This window comes from Acyrthosiphon pisum, chromosome A1 (genome assembly GCF_005508785.2).
Source record: "Acyrthosiphon pisum isolate AL4f chromosome A1, pea_aphid_22Mar2018_4r6ur, whole genome shotgun sequence".
NCBI classification, from domain to species: Eukaryota; Metazoa; Arthropoda; class Insecta; order Hemiptera; family Aphididae; genus Acyrthosiphon; species Acyrthosiphon pisum.
The window spans coordinates 67,062,076-67,081,996 of record NC_042494.1 but is presented as its reverse complement, the minus strand read 5'-3'; the positions used below and the strand labels follow the sequence as shown (position 1 = coordinate 67,081,996).

Genomic DNA, 19,921 nt, shown 5'->3' with positions numbered 1-19,921 from the left:
TAATCAACAAATACGTTTACGGGAATTTCCTGGAATCTTAAACCTAGAGTCACCATAAAGAATAAAGCTATCGATGGAATTCGCCTTAATATAAAAAGTAAACAATTTTGAGTAGTTAAAAATGCATAGGAAAAAACAGTAAAAAAATATTAAGAAAAAATAGGAACGCAAAACCGATTTTGGACAAAATCGATTTTGTTTATTGATGCAACCCAAAAACTAACAACCATAGATACTTGAAAATTTCACGGATAGTTAATTTTTTTTTTATCATTGCTAAGTTACATTTTTATTATTTTCCTATTCACTATACTCTCTTGAAGTTTTCATAATTAAAATGTTTTCACTCCAATTACCTATTTTAGTTACAATTGATCAAAAATCAAAAAACTAGTAAAAATACGTAGGTATACATTTGTATATAATATCTGTTATTAGGTATATTTATTAATTATACAGAGCTAATTTAGCGATCGATGACAAGTTTAGCGAGGAGATACTATGTTTCTGTAAATTATTATTTAGAATATAATTATTTATTACAACGCTTGTTATGTCCGAGACCTGACTCATGTCCACGTTAGATGGATTCGATCTCTTTTTTATGAATTAATAACAAAATGTCTTACATTTTAACCAGATGTCATATTAATTATTAAATATTAATTGAAAAAAACATTTAGTAATAACTAATAAGTAATATCTAGTAAGACACTGACTCAAAACGTTTATAAATCCAAACTTTCGACAACATTCTTTTAAATTAATTACTTTTTAGTTACTATAACTATATTATTATAATAATAATTTAATGGATTTGTAAAATATGAAAATATACGTCTTCTTTTATAATTATACCTGAAATATTATGATTTATGAGTTATGACGTACTGACATATTATTATGATGTACTATCGTACTTATGCGTTACAGGAGACGGTAGTTAAATCATCATATCAAAAAGCACATTCGATAAAGTCGTTATATTACACATATAACATTACAAATGCATAAAACTATTATATGTAGAGTATTACGTTTCAAGTGATTAATATAACATTATTAAGTTCCAGGGCGTTTCTAAAATGGAAGAGGTCACAAGTATATGTGTGTACCTCTTACTGTGATAGACCAATATTAAGACTTTTTTGACAATGTTTTTCTATTTTCAAAATTTGGGTTTATTCAAATTATTTTTATAATATTATCATAACTCTAAAAATAAAAAATTTTGCTCGAGATGCCGACTAAGAAAGTGTTGTGTCACATCGATTTGTATGATAACAAGCGTAAACAAGCGCAAAAATGATGTAACTCTTTGATTCGTAAAAAATACAACAACAGTGTTTATTTTTATATTTAAGATAATATTCTAAAAATCATTTAAATAAACGCAGGTTTTAAAAATAAAAAACATTTTAATAAAATATTAATTGGGCCTTCACAAGGAGTACGCATTACTAGTGATCTCATCAATAAATTACAGAAACACTCTGTGTAATTTATACACGAGCTATGAATGTATTGATTTTACAATGATGTATGTTTTTTTTTTGTCGGTCTCCGCCATTCGGGGTAGTATAACTGCTTCGATTTTCTTCAAAAGTATCTCGTTTGATAGGAAAATGATTCTAGTTGGTGCATTCAGGAGGTCAAAATTCAAAATTCCCAATAGTTTTCAAAAGCGCTGGAAAAAACAACATAAAAATTAAGGAAAAACTGGAAATTGATTTTTGACCAAATCGATTTTGGTTTTTGGCGTAACTCTAAAACAAGTGACCGTAGATACATGAAATTTTCATTGAACATTTATATAAGCATTTTCTATACAGCATAAAATATCCAAAATATTTTTACTTGTTGTGAGCTGTTCACGGACATTTAGTTACCATAGAAGCATAGTGGACCGTCTTCGCTCAGAATCGTTTTTCTTATACAATGATATTATATCATTGAATTCAAATTTAACACCATCCATTACAGTTATCCACTTGTAACCTACTGCACATCAGAGCGACACCCACTTGCCCACCTTTTTATTGATTATTATTATTGTTACCTGTAGGTACATGGTTTACATTTTCAATTATACGTTGGCGTTATTAGTATAGTATTATAGAAAATTGTAAGTATTTAAGTAGTATTTACGTACTATTTTTGTAATAATGTTTTATACAATTTATTCGAAGTTTTTTTTAATAAACATTAACCAATTTATTATTACTACTTTTACTGGTATAGTCCACAAGTCGAAATTCTAACAGAAACACCGTTTTAATTGTAAAATCAACACTCTCTAAAATATTGCAGATCTTAGCGCCCCAGCGCCACACAGTTTGGCATGGGCGTTTATGGTTGTTCTTCTTTTATTAATTATTTGTATGAACGTCTGAGTGTCTGACACGGGAAAAACTATTATTTTCTTTTGTTATATAAACTGCTTTTTATATTTTGTATGACCCAAATGTCGACCGTGAAATTTTTTTGATTTTATTTTACTGAACAGTCAGTTGTCGCCACTGCTGAATTACTATTTAATATTTTCGTATTTTACCTACCATAACGGCAACATATTATGTAGAGTAGGTACATTTTTGTTCTGTGCTACTCTAGAATAGGTACTCTTCTCAATAATATCCTTTAATTCTCCAATGATATAACTATTTTCCCCTACTTTGCATAGATACAGACGGAGTTATTAGTATTGGTACGAAAAAAAAATGCATGTTAGTGTTAGCTATATTATATATAGATTTATCGATTTGTACTGAAGACAAATTATTTTTCGATTAGGTATTGTTATAGCGCTTGACGATGAATAAACAATCCGATAACAAAGCATAACCCTTTAATATGTTATAATAACACAACAGTATAATACGCACGATAAGTATAGTCGAAATAATGATTAGATTTTAAACTTGAGTAACTTTTCTGGTTAGAAAGTGAATCTAGATGGTGAATTTGAGAGGTAAAAGTTTAAAGCTTACATAACCCAGAAGTTTTCAAAAGCGTAAGGAATAACAAAAAAAAAATTAAGGAAAAACGAAAATTTTTACGCAATAATCGTGAATACACGAAATTATTACTGACTGTGTTTTAGAATTTCTTATACACCATTTAATTTTCAAATTATTTTGAATTTTTTTATACCATTGATAAACATAAGAAAATTTCTATTTTTATAAATTGCTTTTACTTATTGTCGATAAAAAATTATTTATCAATAACTTTAAAATGTAATACAAAATTCCTCGTAAGTTGTTGTTAGTGGAAATTAAAAAAGAAGTATAGCGTAAATGTATAATATTTTTTTATGAGCGAATGATATTAGAATTTTCGACAAAATTCGTCAAAATCACGAAATTGTGCAAATTATTTTGTAGATAAAAATGTATAAAATTTTCAATTTTTTAGCTAATGATTGAAAATGTATAACAAGGTTTCTCATAAGTTCCTATAGTTTATACTGTAACCAAGATTACTAAAATATAATATATAAACACAGTTTTTTAATTTTTTTTTATAAACATAAGTTCAAATTTGGATGAAATTAAATATTTAAATAGAGAATAAAAATTCTTGTAATTTTTTTTGTACTGTAAAAATATGATCCGTGCGTACTTGAAACTTTTAAAGTATATCATTCAAATGAAACGAATATCAATAAATATTTTCGCATAAATTAATTTAACCAACTGTTTTAATAATAGTAAAATAAATTACTTTAGTAGCAATAAATAATAATATAAAAAAATACACCTAGTTAGTAATATAGGCTGACAGACCATCTTTGCTTGGAATCGTCTTTCGCATACAATGGTTTTATATCATTTAATTTAAGTTTAACACATCCATTACAGTGACTCCTTACATTCCGTTACCAGGTATACATAATGTACATCAGAGTGGTATTCACTTTCCCACCTTTTTTGTCCGTATTTTTACATAGGTAATTTAGATGAGTAGAAATATGTCTATTTTTTACTGACTGCAGACCACTATACTTAATTATAATATATTTATTAATTGTATGCCTTACGCTAACTTATCTTCTGCTGCATAGTGCATGTGCTTTCAGGACGTTAGATTTATTTATTTCGATTTATAATCAAAGCCAAAATACAAATTATGATATTGCCGAACATTTTTGGTATCTATATGTTAAGCTTTTCATTGTACCAAAATGTATTATTTTTAAATCACGAACAATTATTTATCGAATTTGTTATTTAATTAATAATTAATATAAAAACTAACAACATATATACTTATAGATTATATTTATTTGATTTTTAATAATTTGAGTAATTTTTATTTATATATTTTTAAAAATAAACTGCAGCAGAATCTGTAAATTGAGCATCTACTTGATCTCTAATACTATATAATAGAGATAGGTATAATATCGATATTACCTATGTGTTTTTATTTTAATGTGTTGTGATCGGACTAAGGGTAAAATAATTATATGTAAATAAAAACCACGTAATTTCTATAACTATTTTTCATTTGGTTTATTTAAAAGTTAAGAGCATTACACGCGCTCGGTGAAATAAAATACAATTAATAACATTCAGGTCTAACAACAGTGTAATAATATATGCACGGTATTTCAGGCGAGTAAATCGAGAATCTTGGCTCGGAGACCAGGGAACGTAATTTTTCTGAGTTCTTCGATTTCCAGGACCACGTTGGTATGTTGTCGGATGGCTTCTTGGACGCGTGGAGCGAGGAACGTGTCCAGGCCGAGCTGAGCGAGATTGAACGTCTGTTCGACTTCCGACAAGGCCCTGTAACCTGTTGACAAAATAAAATATAAATATGATATGATCACCATATACTAATATCGGTTATCACCTTGCCGGACCATACAAAAAAATATTTAAGACTATTAAAATAACTTTGAATTTTTTGATTTCGCATTTAGTATCATGTTTTATATTTTTATATTTGAGGTCTTATATTTTGTCTGGATTTATTATAAAATGTATTAATGTATTTCAATGGTACCACTATAATCACTTCGAGTTTACAGCTCTTGAGATAAACCCTAAAATATTACCGAAAATCTTGGCAATTGTCAATAACAATGGAGTCGCGGCATCCGAATCGTCGTAATTCGGACCGTTGAACTTTGAGTACGACACGACTGTAGGGTTCTGTGGCTGTTTGGTGACAACGTCCAGGACGCTCAGCGCTGAAACGATTGACGCCGGTTTGAAGTTTGGACTGTTGAACATGTCCGAACAACCTTCGATCGCGCCGTATTCTATGACCACCTGAAAACAACAGCGCAGTGTTCGTAAATCGTAAAAGTAAATTTTTCAAATCGATAATATTAAAACGAAAACGGAAGATAAAATAAAATCAATTCTGTAGCGCATCGATTCTGTAGGCAATATATATAGGTACTCACTGCTGGGTAGCCCGAGATTTTGCGGACTTCAGAAATCCTAAACACATCCGCATTCGCAAATACGTAGTTGGACTTGGCTTTAGCTCCACGTGACGCCACAGCCGGAGCGAGAACAACGAACGATTCAAGTTTGGGAATCAATCTCCTGCTCAGTGTGTCCAGATTGGCAACTGCTTCGGACACGGACTTTTTCGTCGCTGAAAAATCGTTTTCGCTCAGCGATTGCAAGTTTCTGGTCTCCGGAGCCTGTTCACGTACAACGAGACATGGTGTGTTATAATCATGGTAATAATCATGGTGGTGCTTATCAGTTCAAAAAGTACTCACAGTGGTTATGTGGTATATACCACAGACCGTGCCGAGGGCTACCGCTTCTCTCAGTACTTCTTCGGCGCCTCTCACCGTTGACGGGTCGGCAAACGATACGACCACGGTAACGTTTTTGTTCTTTAACCGTCTCAACGTCAACGTCTTATAACCAGACTGCGGTTTGTTGTTCATTTTCGATACTAAAACAAATTTTCGGGCTCCTCTATGCGCTAGATGTTGAATCAATTCCAAGTTCAAGCTCTCTTCATCTCCTACAACGACAAGACGATAACAAAAAGTGTTTGAAATAAAAATGTTTTCCTTCTACTTCGGAAAGCATAATACCGTTAAGAACAATGGACAACTCACCGCTAACGACGAACACTTTTTCAGGAGTGTAGAATAATTTTGGGGACGCAGCGACGGTTATCTTGGCCGGAATTGCGTTTACCTTATCTTCCTCTTTGCGGATTTCAATTACAGTTCTTCCTAATACGTTGGTGTGATTAACATTGTGCTTGAACGCATCGGCCACCTGACTTGCTGGAAAAACGGTGGTTGCCAGTGGTTGCACTTTCTTGCTCCGGATACCTTGACCAACCAACCTTTGGATGTATTTGATTTCGGATGGCGAAAAATGAATGTTGCTTAACGAGATCTTGCTGTATGTTATGCTCTTCAAGTTTCCGGACACCCCTAATGAGTCGGACACTGGTGCGAACACTTCAACGTCCACCAATCGGCCGTACTCGGCCAATGAGTTGACGAACTCTTGGCGTTTGTTGATCACGGAATAAGTATCGAATATCAGATCGACCCCCTGACCTTGGGTCTGCTCCAGTAGGTGTTGCTCGAATCCACCACTGGCCAGATCAGCAAAACTGTCATCGTTCAGCTGTAAGATCACAAAATGATAATGACGATAATAATACAATAAAGCCAGTGAAGGATTTAGGGAATTTGGTGACCTTAAATATTATGCTATCTTTCAAACGAAAAAAAAATGACGACGCACTTTAATAAACAAACAATTTTACAATTTAAAAATAATATAAATTCATAAATTGTAGATTGTTTTAAAATCCACTTTGTTAATTTTTTTTTGAATAAGCTACAGCGTGCTCTTATATAAGTACCTACACAACCTTAACCTAGGGTAAGGAGCCCCACTGCCCACTCTACTTAGATCCAGCACTAAAAACAATACGGTTTGGTAGTTTGGTACGATACGTAATATTTTTCAAGACATACTTGCGGGAACCGTGTTTTCAGGAACACTATTTGTTCCTTGTTGAATACTCCTACATACGGGATGGCTCCCAATTCGAGAGACACGGCGATGGTGGCAATGCTTATCCCGGTAGCGCCGGCGTGCACGTAAACGGATTCGCCCGGTTGGATGTTTCCCCGCACGACAAGCGCGTAGTAGGCCTAAAATAAAAATAATACATAAAAATAAAATAAAAATAATAAAAAAAATAATACATTGAATGCGTAAAAATTATAATGATTATAATCGTACAACATCGCTATTATAATACTTACCAGGCTGTAAGTCCTCGGCACAGTACAAGCTTCTTCCAGAGACCACTCATCAGGCAATGGCCAGACGAGATCTTTGTGCGCTAGAACTGAAGTAGCCAAAGCGCCGCCGGGTACCAAACCGAGTACTCTCTGACCACTGGCGCTGCGGCCAGCAAACTCCATACCAAGGAAGCTACCCTAAAATTGTTTACTGTCATTTTAGCATCAGAAAGTTTAGGTATTTAGTCGATGATATAGATAATATATGATTACATGAATACAATATACGATAACGTGATGAATAATTATTACAATGTGCCAGTGTGGTTTCTTACTTGTTGCGCTATATCTCCAGAAATTCCATTACACTGAAGTGTGCCGTTTACCATTTTCACGTCCAAGCCATTGAGTGGAACGTAGTACGGGTAATATAGATCATAATCTGGGTATTCTTTAGGGCTGATGATTAACAAAATATTACTTATTAGATACTCAGATAGAATAGTTTTTTTTAAATGTATAATGCATAATGTAAATAATGAATACTCAAATAATTATAAATAATAATTGTACTAAGAATATGTATTTAAATACTTTAGGATACCGGTGATCATTAAATATTTGAAATATCAAACAACGAGCATTTTGGTGAAATTATAATATAAATTGTAATCCCAGGTATATATTGTATATATTAAGTACATTGAAATCTAATATAATAACAAACCTACAAATATAATAAATGAATGTGTATAAAAAAACTCACTTGAAAGTTGATAGTTTTCCTTCTATGTATTGTAAACTGTTTACATCGCCAGATTTTGTGGTGTTTATGTAAGCATGTTCTACCTGAACTTTGGCTTGTTTGTACGGAGCGAACATGCACGTACCCCAAGCACCGCCCAAAAACATATTGACGGCCAGTCCTTTCTTAAGTTGTTCCTGATATACCGGAGCTGACACGGAGAACAAGGGCGCCTTGTTATCTTTAATTGACACACATCTATTGATGATATAATAATATAAATATATAATCAAAAATTGTTGTTTATTGCGGGTCATGAGACGCGTTAGTCGTTTATTAAATAATTTCGATGTACTTGACAAATTTGCCATTTGGTTCTTGTCTCAGGCCCTTTGTTAATCCAATCACACCAGTGTTTTCCAAATTTTGACTGATCAAAAAAATATCTCGGTTATCGTTGTTAGCGTTTTGAATTTTCTGTTTTAATGACTCGACCCAGGTGAATGAATTTCCAACAGATACTGCGATTGGAGTGGGTACATCGATGTTCTAAAATTAAATTTAAAAAAAATGATGGTTTTAATGGACTTATCAATACAAATTAGTACATGAATAAACAAAATTACCTTTTTTAACAAAATGTATAAATTTTGACCATCTGAGTACTTCGCAATCACGTCTACTTCAACTTGTCTGAATTTTGAATCAAATTTACGTTCTACGGTTAGCAAGAAACCTCCGTTTTTGACACCCGATAGTATGTTGTTCAGTAGTTGTTTATTGTCAATGACACCGTTTGCTACTACGAGGAATGATGGTTTTTCCAAAGCACTAGTTGTCAAATCTTGTTCATAGTAAGCCACAAATTTATTGGACTGGTATTGGCTTACGTCTTTAACATAGACATTAGCATTGATCTACAACAGTAATTAGTATATACGATTTCGTAACACAAAAAAAAAATACGTGAAATATAATATATTATTTCAGTAAGTCGCTCTCACGTGGAATGAAGATTTTGCGTTGACCAGATTTAAGATTTGTGGGACTAAAAGTTCATGTTGTACAGAGATTACTACTTCCGACACGTCAAAAGATTCGTAAGCGTTTTCCAATACAATTTGAACGATATTCTTGAGTGGTTCACTAACGGGCTAGTAAAACGAAAAAAAAATATTAATTATAAATGATTTGAAACACATTTTGGCTTTATGGAAAATAGTTATTAATCGTTTACGTACTTCTTCTAACACGAATGGCAAAAATATATAAGACTCCAAATCGAAATCTTGCTGTAATTCTTTTCGGACGGGGACCAATGTCGACCTGACGTCTCTAATCTCGACTCCAGCGGATTTAATCACGCCAATGTTTTCGTAAACACTGAACGACGCACCTGTTGATAAACAAACTCACATTTTTATTATATTTTGAAACAGTACATTAACAATGACGTTTTGAAAAATCGGTAATATTACAATTAGAAATCAAGGATTTGTATTGTTTTTCCGGATAAACGCTCAATTTGAATAAGTATTTAATGGCGTAGTGATCTCTAGTGTCGAGTTTCAACAGGTGCAGTTGCAACAACGATTCAATGAAAGGTGCCCACTTTCCATCAAAAGCGATACGTCCACAATTACCTACAAAAACAACAATAATTATAATATTACAAATTAGCATAATTTTAATATTACGATTGTATGAATGACTGAACTAATGAATATTTTTTTATACCGTTGTTACTGGCCAAGTTGATGCCTTGGAAGCTTTTGCTGTACTTGTATCCTTTGCACACAAGCTCTTGGTAAACATCAGCGGTCGATAACTGATCGACTTCGTATGATTTAAGCTCTGGCAATTGCATCTGTTCGTCAGATGGTTGGATATGAATGAAACCTGACGCTACAACGATATCACTCTCTCGAATTTCAAATTCTCCACTGCCCGCCAAAATGTTAACAGTAAAACTGAATTTTCCTAAAAAAAAAAAAACATTTTGTATTAATTGATAACGATTAAAAATGTTTCTTTATAATCAACTTACCATTTTCTGGGATAGGTAATGTTTTGAAGAATTGAACGTTATCGAAAACAACGGGAAGTTTATCAGTAGTGGACAGTTGCAATTTAGCTAGAGCTGTCCACACGAATGTCTAAAAAATAGAAGTTGTTCAATGCTTGATGTGAACGACACATAACGACACACAATTCATTCATGTTTTAATTGGAAATTATTTATCATAAATCTATGTGTATTAAATATTATAAATGTGTATATTAGGGTCGGTGGTTGGCCTACCGTGTCCGGGGATCGGCGGCGTCGCTAGTTCCCGGATGGGTGACCACCCGGTTTTTAGTGACAAAGTCTCACCCCACATACACGTGTTCCTCAATCAATCGTAACCCCCTACAAAATGCTAATGGCGATAGTTTCCGATGCTCATGATCAATATAAAAAAAATGTGCATATACACTGTATTTCACTGTCTGTTTAAAATTGAAATTGGAATTTTATTCCGTAAAGTAAAGATGATTATTATTATTATAGCAGATATTATATATTTTTTATTCGAATTCGATAAAAAAAAAAAATAGTTTTTACTTTTATATTATAAAATTGATGTGCCTATATTATATAATAATATATAAATAGTAATTGTATTGTTTTTAAAAGTAAATTGCAATCATCAAAGACCGATAATACCAATAATTACTGTATAAAAGTTTTAAAATGTCACCGAAATAAATGTATTGTACATTTGAACATTGCATAAAACTTACGAGGTATGATGCGTATGGAAGGGCTTCGACACCATCGACGTATGTGCCCCTGAGGTGGTTGTACGTTTCGTTTTCGGTGTCCACTTCTAGTTTGACTTCGCCGGACGACGCGACTTCGTTTTCAATAAAAGTGATCACGTCCCAGTTGTCAGAATGGTCCCATTCGACCAATGGCTGCAGTGATGGCGTACCCTTGGACACGGGATAGCTGATTGGTGGGTACAGGTTTTCTATTTTTGGTTGCAGTCCGGCGTTGAACAGGTTTCCGATGCTAGACAACAAATTCGCTACCGTCGAGTGATTTCTTCGTACTAAACCTACGAGCGTACACTTGGAACCGACGCTTGGTTTCAGTATGGCTTGGAGGAGCGCGTGCGGTGCGATTTCGATGACCACAGAGTTGTCGGGTACGTGTTTCAACGCACTCTGAAACGTGTTTTAAAAATATATCAAATTAACGATCATTATGATCTCTCTCGAAGTCAATAATTTTTACACTCACGTTAAACAAAACTGGAGATACCAAGTTGTTTACGTGGTATGCCACTGACGAAAATTGCGCCAGTGGTTCGTTCCACCTGGATTCCGGGATAGACGTGCTGATCCACTTAGATGACCTCATTTTCGGGTTTGAAATTATCTATATTATTACAGAAAATCATGTGTTTATGAATGGTTTAGTCGTTTTAAATGTTTTTTTTTGTAATTAAAAGTATTATTTAACGTACGCCTGCGACTTTTTTCTTAAATACTGGTCCCGCTGCAGCGATGTACCATGAATGGAATGCGATTCCAGAACTGTTGACTTCCCTCGCAAACACGCCTTCAGATTTCAATTGGTTCACAAATTGTGCGATTGAATCTGGTGGCCCGGAAATCGTGACACCGTCTTCGCTGTTATGGCAAGCCACAGCGATGTCGGAAGGAACTCGAGCATTGGCCTCCTCCCAAGACAAGCCTTACATTAAAAAAAATATATAATTCAAAAAAACAAAACCATAAATACGACATATTGACCTGTGTGCACTGAAATATACATGAACTTAAATGCATTAAAAATCAGCAAAATATTCGAAAACTTCAAATTAAAATTTTTAGAAATTCACAAATGGGCAGTCAATTTTTAAAAATAAAATGACTCATAATAAAATGTTCTCAATATTATGTTTGTTGTTATTCAATATTGTTTATATTATTTTTCTAGTTAAAGGCGGTACCTATACGTATTACGTAATATTTTTTATCGGAAATTATTGTCGACACGTGCTGAAATTTAAGAACAATTTATCTCCGGAAATAAAGTTAAATTCTTACTGGAATCAAAATTAAAAAAAAAATTTTAAAAATCTGGATACTAATAGTAATCATAATCATGATCCAATAAATTAATAAAAATAAAATAAGTTTTTGTTTGCGGCCATAATTTAGCAGTAATTTAAAACAAATTTCAACCAAACTCAATTTCTTTATTCATGTACCTAACAAAAGAGAAACATACAAACACGTTAAAATATAAGTGACGTACTGACATGGGCGTATTATTTTAAGCTTGAAACTATAATTATTGAAACTTTAGTCTGTTTACACTTTATTCCTACATTATTAATGTAATTAAAAACGTTACAGTTTTAAGAACATTGTTTTCAAACATAAATAGAAAACTTCTAAATTGAGTTATGACATACCAACTGCTGCCATTGCGCCCGGGGGCAAGTTCAGGTCTAGAAGACTGCGGCCTCTCCAATAGGCGACAATTATGGTCTGTTCGGCTGTCAAAGTTCCGTCGGCATATGCGCAAGCCAATTCTCCGACCGAGTGCCCAACGATTCCATCGGGAGTAATACCGACAGCAGTGAGAACATCTACCAAAGCGATCTGTTAAACGGAAAAAATAATCGATCTACATGGTCACGCGTTATTATAAAAAAAATCTTCCGTTCCGGGAAAAAATGGTTAGGTCCATAGAACTAAGTCCAATCGTCATTTCGTCCAATAGTAATTTTCGTTCAACGGAATATTTCGTCCGACGTTTGTTTAATACGATAATTGATTTTATCCAATCAGCTATAGGCCGTTTAACTCCCGTTTTTCTCAAAGGGCTTCCGTTTTTGACAAAACAAATTCCTTCTCACTTCATATACATACTTAGGACTGTCTCGAAAGAGGTGTGGTTAAAAATGTGAGTGTTTTTTTTTTAAACTATAAAAATTGTCGGTAAATAAAAAGCCATATTATGTATTATGAATCACAAATTGATAACTAGTTAGTGTTTTTTAAAATTTTATATATGCTAAATAATTAACAAAGTATTTTTGTCGTTGAATACCGGAGCCGCGGCCGTTTAGGGATTTACGTATTCATGAAACCTTTTTCGACAAGAACCAACAAACAATAGAGGGGAGCGCATTTGGAGCGCACCGATTCAATCAAATTGACTAAATATTTAAGTCCATTTGTTATATATTTATCTTGTCTATTATATTAATCGTGGAAGCACGACGTTCGGAGTGGGACAGATAGCTAACTTTTCTATATTAATAATTTTTTGATGAGTTTTAAAAGTATTTTGATTTAAATACTTATCAAAACAAAAATATGTTTAGTCAAAATTGTTTTTATCTTCGTGTGGGTTGATCTCCATTTTAATTGGTAAGATGGCTCTCAAATAAATTAAGATTCGTTATTTTCTTTAGGTTAATAATATAATGTTCAAGTTATCTATGTATCTGTTCAACCCTTGTCAGACTAGTAATATATTTATATGGCGATGAAGGTCTAATGTGAATTTAAAATTGATCCTTGATCTAAATGCACTTTGTACATAAATGCATAGAGGTTCGGACAAAAGTTTTTGGACGAAACTGTAGTTGAACCTATGACATTGGACCTAAAATCCAGAAACCTCCGTACCTGTATAGCAGCGATCCCGACGAACGAATTCAATACGTTGTCGAAGACCGTTTTGTCGTTTGATTCAAAAATGGCGTAGAGGTCCAACCCGAGATTTTTCAGCGTATTGGCGGTCTTATCGATCGATGCACGGAACGGTGGCAGAGCCAACAGGTCGCGACCCATGCCAGTCCATTGACTTCCCATTCCGGAGAAGACGTACCACACTTGACGTTTGCCTACACCAATGGTCTGGTGACAGAATCGATGGTTTTTTTTTTTTAATTTTATTTATATATAACGCGTAAAGCACCCAACAACATTCGTTGTCTACGAAATCAAAATAATAATAATAATGTTCTCACCACTGCTTCGCGGGCGTTTGTCTCGCCGAGAATGCTATATCCCCTGAAATTGTGACCAGGAATGTTTTGACTCTGAACTCCGTACAATAGACCGTAGTACTCAGGATCTCTAGGCATGCCTTCGATCTACAATGACGAAGATTAATTCAATCATAAATGGATAAATGTAACAGAGAAAAAATATCGATTCATGTTCGGGACTTGGGCTTGTAACACTAAATAACGGTAAAATATGAAATTACATAATATTCTCATAAAAATTATATTATATTATGATATTATATTTTAATCGGCATCCCGTTCTTAGTAAAAAAAATAATGGAAAACAATTTACTCAAAGTTATATTCAAAAATATTTTGAAAAATATTACAAGTCTATATTTGAGACGTGATTGAGGTAATCTTATTTAATCAGTCGATGAACATTTAATTTTTAATTTTTTTATAAATTAACCATTGATATTCTATTGGAATGGGTTAATATTATGAGTACAATATCGTAAAACCCACGCACATTTTGACGTGGCCAAATAAACAAATGAATATATGGTTGAAACAATTATGTGTTCAATACTCTAAAGCCCCTAGCTAACGAATGTGCAAAATGATTTTTCTTATTTCTTATGATCTGAACACGGATATGCACCGCAATTTCTACAAGACCCAACAAGGAATGCTCACCCTGTCCAACATGTAATTGATCGCGCTTTCGGTTCTTGCAGACCCGATCACTAGCCGGGGAATGGCTTCCTCAGGCTGTGGCCGTTTTGGCTTCTCGTTGGCCTTCAGCAGGGCGTGGGCATTATGTCCACCGATACCCACCGCATTCACAGCTGCATACCGCCCGTTCCATGACAAAGATTTGTTGACGACAAGCAGCCGACCGTCTTTCAGGGCTGGAACCCGGGGGTTTGGAGCATTGTAGTGGAGCGTCGGCGGGATTTCCTGACGTTCCATGGCCAACACGGTTTTGACGATGCCGCAAAGTCCGGAAGCCGGTTCGCCGTCGCCCATGTTTGATTTCACGGATCCTATCAACAGTGGTTTGGTGCGGTTCTTGCAGTACACTTCTGTTACGGCGTTCAATTCCTGGGCGTCACCCAACTAAAATGTTGACAAAAATAAAATTTACATCCTGTTTTAAAACACGAGCAGCCTCTGTTCTAATCAGATTTGCCACCATTGATACACACATTTTGATACTATTAAAATCGTCGATATACGCGTCACACTGGCAACGCGTTTAAGCCCAATTTACCAAAATCTAATGTATAAATCGAATCAGTACAGTTTTTTTGGGAGCAATGTAGAGTAAAGTCCCTATTCTTAAAGACCAAATGTAACAAATATGCGGTATGTATAGTAGGTACGTGTATTAAAACAAGTAGAGTTAAGAAGTAATAAAGTTTCTTTACTTGTTACTCAAATAAAACTGTACAAAAATTACTTTGGTTATCAGAAAAATAACTACGTTGCAAATAAAAAAAATTGTTAACAAGTATTTCTCAAATACGAGACGTATTCACGGGTAACGCGTTAGGTATATTATTAAAGTTAACTATCCAACGTAATTTCTATTACGTTTTCGCTACCTACGTGGAAATAATTCTAACGAAATTACGTAATGCGGTACTAACAAGGTAACGTCGTTACTCGTTACATTAACGTGCTACGTTCGTTACATAAGTAGGTACCTGGTCGCCGCAGGCGCTGCTCTCGACGTAGTCAACATCGGCTGGACTGATTTTGGCGATGTCCAAGACCTCTCGAAACAGTTCGATCTGCTGCACGTTGGTCGGGTAAATGGCTCCTTCTAAACGGAAACCCTCGGTGTTGGTGCGCGCGCTCACTGCGGTGGCGTACACCCGTTTGGCGTTTTTGGCGCGCTGCATGTACACGATGACGACGGCGTCGCTGCGGGCGGTCCCTTGGCCTAAAACATTCCGATCGTCGTATATTATTGTTATTATAGCTCAGGCTTGGGCATGCGCTAATGAAATTTGAAATTATATTCATCAACATTCTATTGACAATTTGAAATTCACTATCACAATTAATACTATTTGCCATACGACGCCATTGATATTATAATGGGCAGTGAAATGTGCAATAAATAATAGTACCAAAAGCATTTTTGTTCTAATAATTATATTTATACATCAATAGTTTTTTTTTTTTAGATGTCGAAACACTCGAAACATTATTAATATTTTTTATGTTGCATCAATACCTAATTGTAAAAATATGTTCGTTTAAAAATTTGATTTCCCATACATCGTGGAAGAAAATCTTATCTGTAATTAACCCTATCCGTTTACCCATAGGGTTAGTCCAGAGCCCCGTGCCCCGGCATTTATTTTTCAGACGCGTCAAGTATTTGTCGTACGGTTTTCACGCAAACACGATAACACAATAACGACAATATTCGGTACTTACCTGAGGCGTCAAAAGGCCTGCTCTTTCCGTCCGGTGATACGCTGTTCATCTTCTGCAACATGACCGACAGCACGGGATTGAGCAGCAACGAACACCCGGCGACCACTACACCATCCACCACTCCGGTCTTGAGCATTCTATACGCGTGTTCGAAAGCCATCAGACTTCCTGAAGACCCGGAATCGACGGCATAGCTGGGCCCTAAAAAGGCGTACAACAAATGTATTTACTATATTTAGTCGACGGGTCATTGGGACTTTCTTGTCAAACGATATTTTCTTAATCACCCGTAGAAATAAACGTGTTTAGTAATCAGTGATTACTAATTAAAAGATCCCTATGGTTACTAATCATACTAGGTATGTGTAGTACGAATAAACTATACTCACCGTCACGTGCATTATATTGCTTTAATGTTTTTTAAAGGAAGACAGTAACACGGGGTCAATAAAGTGATCGATCGATAATCGAATTTGTGTGAGTATTGAAAATATGACACTTTAATTTATATTAATATTTTTAATTTTATTTATAACTGTTAAAGAATGAATTCGTATTAAAATTTAAAACAATTTGTTTGTCTGTTATACATTTAAATTTTAAATACTATTGTATGGAAGCAGTAAGTTTGTATAGGTACGTGGATTTATTTTCATATTACAGTATCAATATAGTCATATATGAAGTTACAAAGTTGAATAAACATCATATTATTAGTTCGATTATATTGAATTACCTTTCAAATCGAACGAGTACGAAATACGATTCGGGAACATGGTTCTAGTACACCCCAAAAACTCGTAACCATTTACTCTGGTTGGATCGGCGGACCACCAATCGGCGTAATCATTGTTCGTTGTCGCCACAACCACTGCGGTGTTCGATCCTCTCAAAGAAGTCGGATTCACACCTGTCGAGTTAATTTTAATATAGTATTATAGTCCAAGTTTTGTATTTTTTAGATACAGGTTAAACGGGATATTATGGTTAATCGTAATATAATATATTATATTTGCTTACCGGCATCAACAAACGCTTCGTATGTACTCTCCAGCATAGTACGGATTTGTGGGTCCAACCTTTCAGCCAATTTTGGATGTACATTGAAAAATGTGGAATCGAATTTCTCCAAATTACTGAGGACTCCAATCTTGGTTACTGCACCGCAAATACCTATACAAAAAATATTTCAATAATATTATTTCTTTTACCTACATATTATTAATGATTTCATTGTTTTATTATAATTATAATAATAATATAAATAAAATCTCTCAGATAAATTAAACTATACAATTTAAAAACAATAAGTATAAATTTGATTTATACATTTTAATAAACCTGCTAAAAACAAATTAAAATTAAGAATAAAGTACCTAATATCACCCTTTAACCATTCTATACTACTTCAGTATTATAACTGTATAAGTAAATTAGTAAGTGGTAAATAAAATTTATAAGTTATAAATAAGGTGTATATACATTCGTATTGTATTGAACTCAAATAACGACTATCGGGAACTAATATTGCGGAATTTTAATGTGATATAATTACCAACGTCGAATCTATGTTTTTCATTAAATAATATATAATAAATAAATAATAAATATTAAAAAAGGTGGGTAAGTGGATGTCACTCTGCTGTACAGTGTGTTACAAGTGGGTCACTGTATAATGGATAGTATTAAATTTGAATTCAATGATATAATATCACTGTATAAGAAAAACGATTCTGAGCGGAGACGATTTGTCAGTCTAGTTATTAGACATACGTCATATTATAGGTATACTTATCTATAGTAATAAAAAAAAATTGACCTATGATAGGTTAGATATATAATATAGTATACTTTAGAAGTTTCAAGTACCCACAAATAATATTATATAATCATTACAATCACAACAAAATAAATAAAATATTTATTCCAGGTTTTTTAATATGTAATTTCGTCCAAATTTGAACTTAAAATGACTATAAAAATAAACTGTGCTTATGTATTTCTTAGAATTTTTGGCAACAGAATTAAATATTTACGTGGAATCTTGTTTTAAATTTCAATTCTTAGGTATAAAAGTTGAACATTTTATGAATTTTTAACTACAAAATAATTATTCAATTTTAAATATATTTCAACTGCTATTGTAACAATATATCAGGAGCATTGTATTAAATTTTTACACTTTTTGGCCCTACAGATAAAACTTTATTGATATTTATAGAAAAAAAAACTAAAAAAAATTAAAACTGACCATATCTGTAAACAGCTCAAAAAGAGTCAAATTATTTTAAAAATTTTATCGTATATAGAAAATGCTAAAATAAACATTCAGTGAAATTTTCAAATATCTACAGTCATTCGTTTTTTAATTACAATAAAATAAGAAAATCGTCACATGAGAAATCGAGCGTATATCAAATGTTGTAAAAATATGAATTTCAAACGCTCATAAAAATTTAATTTGACTTTCTTGTAGACATTTTTTTTTTTACAAAGGTAGACAAAATTATGTGGAATCTTGTAATACATTTTTAAATCTTAGATTTGAAAAGAAAAATATTTACGAATTCTTAACTCAAAATAATTTACAAATTTTCGTTAATTTTACATATTTTGTCAATTTTTGAACTTTAAATGCTAATAAAAAAAAACTGTGACTAAGGATTTTTAATATTTTTCAAATGTCATTGTAACAATATGTCAATATAGTAGGGGAGCCATGTATTAAATTTTCAAGTATTTTTACTCGACAAATAAAGTTTTATTGACATTTATAGGACAAAACTCAATGTTGCGATACCGGTCACCTATGTGGCTATGTAAAACTGCAGGATACAGATGCTGCAATAATGAACCTGGTGGTAACCACGAACATGGTCAAACCTATATAAGAGGAAACGTACTAAAAAATTGTGCTGCGCGTAGTTCCGAGCAATTTTTGTTGTGCCATTGTAGATGCTGCTATATGTGTAGTTAATATACCGTATATAGGTATAATCTACAACAATTATTTCCATGCTCTGTCGAAGGTGTATCGTGTATGATATGTATAAAATGTATAAAATTTTTGAAATAACTGTACAAAATTTAGTAAAATGAAATGTTCAAATAATAATTTATATCAGCTACACATTATTAAATTATTTATGTAAGAGGTATATTATTATGTATAAGTTAAACTTTTGATAAATATTCCTGTATATGTAAAAATATTTGAAATAATTATAGATACCTACTGTAAATTGTATTAATTTAGCACAAATATATATTTTCGTTGAATAATTCAATTGGTTTCTTTTTTTTATAAATACCTATTATAAGTAAATGCCAAAACGTTATGTAAAATTAATTTATAACTTGTGAAAATATTGTGAATAGTTATTTCGGTTTTTTTGTGACTGCTTTGAAAAAAATATATACATGAGTGACCTGAAATTGAATTTAAGCTTT

At 33.1% G+C, this 19,921-nt stretch overlaps 1 protein-coding gene across 1 annotated transcript in view; it reads right to left on the bottom strand.

Annotated features, from left to right (window-relative positions):
* Positions 1-4,492: 4,492 nt before the first annotated feature.
* LOC100160920 (fatty acid synthase) overlaps positions 4,493-19,921 on the bottom strand; it is an 18,258-nt gene continuing 2,829 nt past the window's right edge. Inside the window, exons 2-28 of the mRNA XM_001949595.5 lie at positions 17,492-17,644; positions 17,208-17,381; positions 16,472-16,672; positions 15,730-15,968; positions 14,717-15,139; positions 14,036-14,161; positions 13,692-13,922; positions 12,467-12,656; positions 11,510-11,739; positions 11,284-11,421; positions 10,782-11,207; positions 10,045-10,153; positions 9,735-9,977; positions 9,476-9,640; positions 9,239-9,393; positions 9,002-9,151; positions 8,624-8,914; positions 8,353-8,546; positions 8,019-8,255; positions 7,588-7,711; positions 7,274-7,450; positions 6,980-7,159; positions 6,098-6,623; positions 5,747-6,000; positions 5,420-5,665; positions 5,066-5,282; positions 4,493-4,800 (exon numbers count right to left, since the gene is read on the bottom strand). Coding sequence (XP_001949630.2) covers positions 4,616-4,800; positions 5,066-5,282; positions 5,420-5,665; positions 5,747-6,000; positions 6,098-6,623; positions 6,980-7,159; positions 7,274-7,450; positions 7,588-7,711; positions 8,019-8,255; positions 8,353-8,546; positions 8,624-8,914; positions 9,002-9,151; positions 9,239-9,393; positions 9,476-9,640; positions 9,735-9,977; positions 10,045-10,153; positions 10,782-11,207; positions 11,284-11,421; positions 11,510-11,739; positions 12,467-12,656; positions 13,692-13,922; positions 14,036-14,161; positions 14,717-15,139; positions 15,730-15,968; positions 16,472-16,672; positions 17,208-17,381; positions 17,492-17,644 — 5,984 coding nt within the window. The 3' untranslated portion in view covers positions 4,493-4,615. The remainder of the gene's footprint in view (positions 4,801-5,065; positions 5,283-5,419; positions 5,666-5,746; positions 6,001-6,097; positions 6,624-6,979; positions 7,160-7,273; positions 7,451-7,587; positions 7,712-8,018; positions 8,256-8,352; positions 8,547-8,623; positions 8,915-9,001; positions 9,152-9,238; positions 9,394-9,475; positions 9,641-9,734; positions 9,978-10,044; positions 10,154-10,781; positions 11,208-11,283; positions 11,422-11,509; positions 11,740-12,466; positions 12,657-13,691; positions 13,923-14,035; positions 14,162-14,716; positions 15,140-15,729; positions 15,969-16,471; positions 16,673-17,207; positions 17,382-17,491; positions 17,645-19,921) is intronic.